We start from the raw sequence: 4230 nt of genomic DNA, 5'->3' as shown, positions 1-4230 counted from the left end.
TTTCCTAGATACTTTATTCTGGGACACTTTTGGAACAGGCGCTGTCGAGCAAACAAACATAGCACGCCCGTCGTATGAGATCGAGACTTGTAAATTAAAATCCGATAATAAAGTATCTACAGTCAAATCTTGTAGATTTTTCCCAACAAAATGTGATGCAGCGTGGTGAAATCAGGCCCTCGTCAAAATTATGAAAGTGAAGAAACTGGCATTTTTCCATTGGTTTGGTAATTTTTATTGATTTTATTGTCCATTAAAGAAGACATTTCTGTGTGGATTTTACTGAAAAGCATTGATTAAAGGCATAAATGACGTAAATTTTCAGTTTCCACGGACTCTCAAGCTAAGGAAAGAACGCAACTTTGGCGGCCATTTTCTTGCTAATTTTACCCCTGGAACCAGGCCACCCTTTCCTCCTTCAATCGCTAATATCTAGATTTGCATCTAAGGTAAATGGATATTTTTTGTCCACCAAAAGCAAGGCAAATGGACAAGCTTTAAGATGATACCAGTATTTTCGTACGCTCCAAAACTGACGAGCGCCTGATTCCAGTGCGTCGTGACACAAATGATTATGAGAATATAGAACTTCTGATAAATAACTATCAGGAAAGTCTGATAGCCGAATCCACCCACACATTATCGTGATGTCTGAGGCAGTCCACAAAAATAGCTGTCGCTGGTGATCACCTGGGCTGACATGTTCTCTGATGATGTTCTGATATTGGAGGACTCGATTCGCGCCGGGGGGGGGGGGGGAGGGGGGCAAATAGTGAGAGGGGGAAAAGGGAGTGCTATTTATTGATCCCTTCCTGTGGATGTGGAAACAACGCTCCGTGGGAGATGGTATAGTAAGGGTTTAAACGAGGTCACACAAACACCGACGATCTTGTAACAGGTAGCCACACTAATGCAATGTCCATTCTAGGTAGTACTTAGCCAACAACATAGAACTTACTTAACTCTCCCAAATTCAGTGTCGAATATCGACCTGTTAGAGATCTGAACCAGTGTCATCCGCGCTTTGGTCTAATATAATATCGACGATGCTAGTAGTGCACTCTTTGTGGTAAAAATGACATATTGGCAAGAATGAGCGAGTGTGAAAAATCTACACTGTCTGACTCCTCCCCGTATTTCTCTTTCGACTCAACAGTTGATCTTTTCCCCTTATTCCCTCTCTCTCCCAACCGCCACCTACCGTGCGATTCGTCAACTTTGAGATTGTAAGGGGGTGAGGACATGCACAATCTCTGGTCGTAAATGAATGTCTTTGCTCACAAGTACATCTTTGATGTTATTTAATTTTACGTTCTGTTTTCGCTATTTCTTTGAGCCTAGCACTTAAACTTTGAAATGGCATTTCTGTGTATTGATCTTGGTACCAAAAGATCTTGGTAATAATAACCCTCATCCTTATCCCTTTACTTGTTCTCCCTCCCCATCCCGACATCTTTACCATCCCGTCAATCTCCCTAAGATCTGCAGCCCATCCCCATCGTATTCAATGAACATTACCCAGAAAAAGAAAATATTTAACTGAAGCCAAATGAGGATACAGGCTATTAAATCGATGCCCTGCGCATGGGGTGTGTGTCGTGCATGATCAACACATTTTAAATTCAAACCAAGTTTTAAAAATGGTTAGTGCACCATTGAGACTACTCGTGTCGAATTTGTTCATTGCATATTTACTTTACATGTTGAGCACCAACGTCCATGATGGAATTGTTTGACGTTTGGCCCTTTCGAGCAAATACCGTTAGCTCAATTGCTGTTTTTCTGTAGTGGTGCTGTATTCCAATCAGTTCGAGTTGTCCCTAGCAGACATGATCGAAGCAGTCTACCTCCTAAATGACAAAATTGTGTCTATTTAGAGTATTCAAAATTTAGAGCATCTAAAATTCAAAAGTTAGGATGATATTAATCATTGCAAGCATTATGCATGCAGCGAAGATACTTAATGAATATGTCTTTCTATAAGCCATCAATCGTAAAACAATTCCTAAATAAAGGATGGAATAGATTGGGTATGTTTAACCGTGTTCTATTTTTGACACCGCCAGGTACGCCGACTACCAAAACCCGGTGGCTGGTAGTTCACCGGACGAGCTGCGAGTCCTCGACATCCGACACTCGGCCTGGATCCTCTCGGACTCAAACCCTCTGACGTCCGTGGCAGGGGCTGATCAGCTGAACCTGACGAGTGACTATGATTGTGGCCACGACAGGAGTCTCGAGGTCTTCATCAACAGAAACGTCACCGACATTATTGAGCCCAGCAACGTTAGCCTCCATGACCTAGGGCTCTCACTTGACGACGTGCAAAAGCAGTTGAACTCTGACCTCGAAGAAGACCTTGACCTTACCTTTATGTTTGGTGGCACAACCGGACCCGTTAAACCGGAGGACCGCTTAAACAGAGACAGAGAGAAAGTTGTGTCCGACGAGAATACATTCAAAAGGATTGGACCAAAGAACGGTAATCAATCTAAAGAGGGAGGTCCAGCAGGCCAACAGGACTTATCTGCCCTTAGTGCTGCTCGAGACGAATCGTCTGTCGAGGCAGAGACAGATTTTCTGGACGTTTTGAACAAAGCGTTTAAGACTAGGACTCGATGTCACTACAAGAGACTTATAGTCCTAGATGAAAGTCAGAATAGGCTCACCCCGCTGTTTCACTTCGAATTCCTTGTGCAAGAAGCTGATTACCCTGTGCTAGGTGAGTCAGTTTATTCTTTTCTTCTTTCGTTCTCTTTCTCCTGGAACTTTTTATTTACGAATTGGTTATAATTGCTTATAGCCGAGAGTTAAGAAGTGAAAATCGGACTTTGCTAGAATTTCCCACAGGGGTGTATGTGCAAACAAACAAACAAACGTACACACACACACACACACACACACACACACACACACACACACACACACACACACACACAAACATACACACACACACACACACACACACACACTCTCTCTCTCTCTCTCTCTCTCTCTCTCTCTCTCTCTCAAGCATACAAATACACACACAGCGAGGAACATTTTCGGTACACCTGAACTGCCAATTTGCTCTTCATCTCCACTAAATGACTACATTAATCAAATATTTGACAGCTAATCACCCAGCCATCACAGCTCCATGCTTATGTTTAGTATTTTCAGTTATAATAATAGTTTCATGGCATTTGCAAAACATTCATAATAAGTGCCGAAGATTAGATGTGTTACAAGAGAGGAGCGAAAAAACAAAACAAGAGATAATAGGGATAGATGTTTGACAGGAAAGAAGGAGCAAACCACACCAGAGAACCCGCCAGCCATCCTCCCAATGGTCATGATATCGATCATCATCATCATCGAACTTAACAACGACATAAGCACCCAATAATGAGAAGCAACAACATCCGCAAATGTACGGATAACGACAACAGGAAAGGCAAGGTTAACTGCAGTAATACTACAGAATAAAATAAGTAACGAAATTTAAACTCAATAAACTTTCTGCAAAGACACGTGACCGTCACCTGCGGTGTGGCAGTTAGGCGCTTCCCTCTCGCATCCAAAAGAAGGTCAAAGATTAGTGAGTGCGTTTTTAAACAGTTTAAAACTCATTCTCGAGACAAATTATGTAATGGTGATTTCCTTCTTCTCGAATTAGTCTTTCCTACTGCTCAGGTGTGTATGTACCAGTTACACATCTTCATGCTCATTACATTATTTTTGTCTATGTCAGTTTTGGTCGGTTTGGAGTTTTCGGTTCTGAAATGAAGAGCACAGCCAGCTAGGTAACATATTTTACTTAGACTAAAGAAAGATCCAAATATAAAAAGAATTGAGCGTATCAAAAGTCAAGCTTCAGTGACCTAATATTATTCTCTCGCTTGCAGGTGGTTCGCCAACGCCAACAAGCCTTAGCCCTATCCGTACGCCCTCAGGTCATTTTGTACCCCAGGAGTTGTATTCTTCACATTTTAAAATACACCAAGATCTCTTTGAAACTTTCAGTATTTCTCAAAAAATCATTTTGACAGACTGCCCATGCAAAGCGTACGGATCAGATTAACGAGTAAATTTCCCCTTTGGCTTGAAAAGTGGTGGCACAGAGTTCCCCACGTCGTATGGGTACGATACTAAAACACGAGGAACTGATAGGGTTAAGCCGTCATTGCGCCTAATAAACCACGATAGAAGTAAACTCTCTCTCTCTCTCTCTCTCTCTCTCTCTCTCTC

At 42.1% G+C, this 4230-nt stretch overlaps 1 protein-coding gene across 1 annotated transcript in view; it reads left to right on the top strand.

Moving 5' to 3' along the window:
• The first annotated feature begins 647 nt into the window (after nucleotides 1-647).
• Nucleotides 648-4230, top strand: part of LOC101845154 — a 13655-nt gene continuing 10072 nt past the window's right edge. Inside the window, exons 1-2 of the mRNA XM_035968440.1 lie at nucleotides 648-682; nucleotides 2067-2722. Coding sequence (XP_035824333.1) covers nucleotides 648-682; nucleotides 2067-2722 — 691 coding nt within the window. The remainder of the gene's footprint in view (nucleotides 683-2066; nucleotides 2723-4230) is intronic.

Source organism: Aplysia californica, unplaced genomic scaffold (genome assembly GCF_000002075.1).
Source record: "Aplysia californica isolate F4 #8 unplaced genomic scaffold, AplCal3.0 scaffold00059, whole genome shotgun sequence".
Taxonomy (NCBI): Eukaryota; Metazoa; Mollusca; class Gastropoda; order Aplysiida; family Aplysiidae; genus Aplysia; species Aplysia californica.
This window is presented reverse-complemented; position numbering and strand designations above follow the sequence as displayed.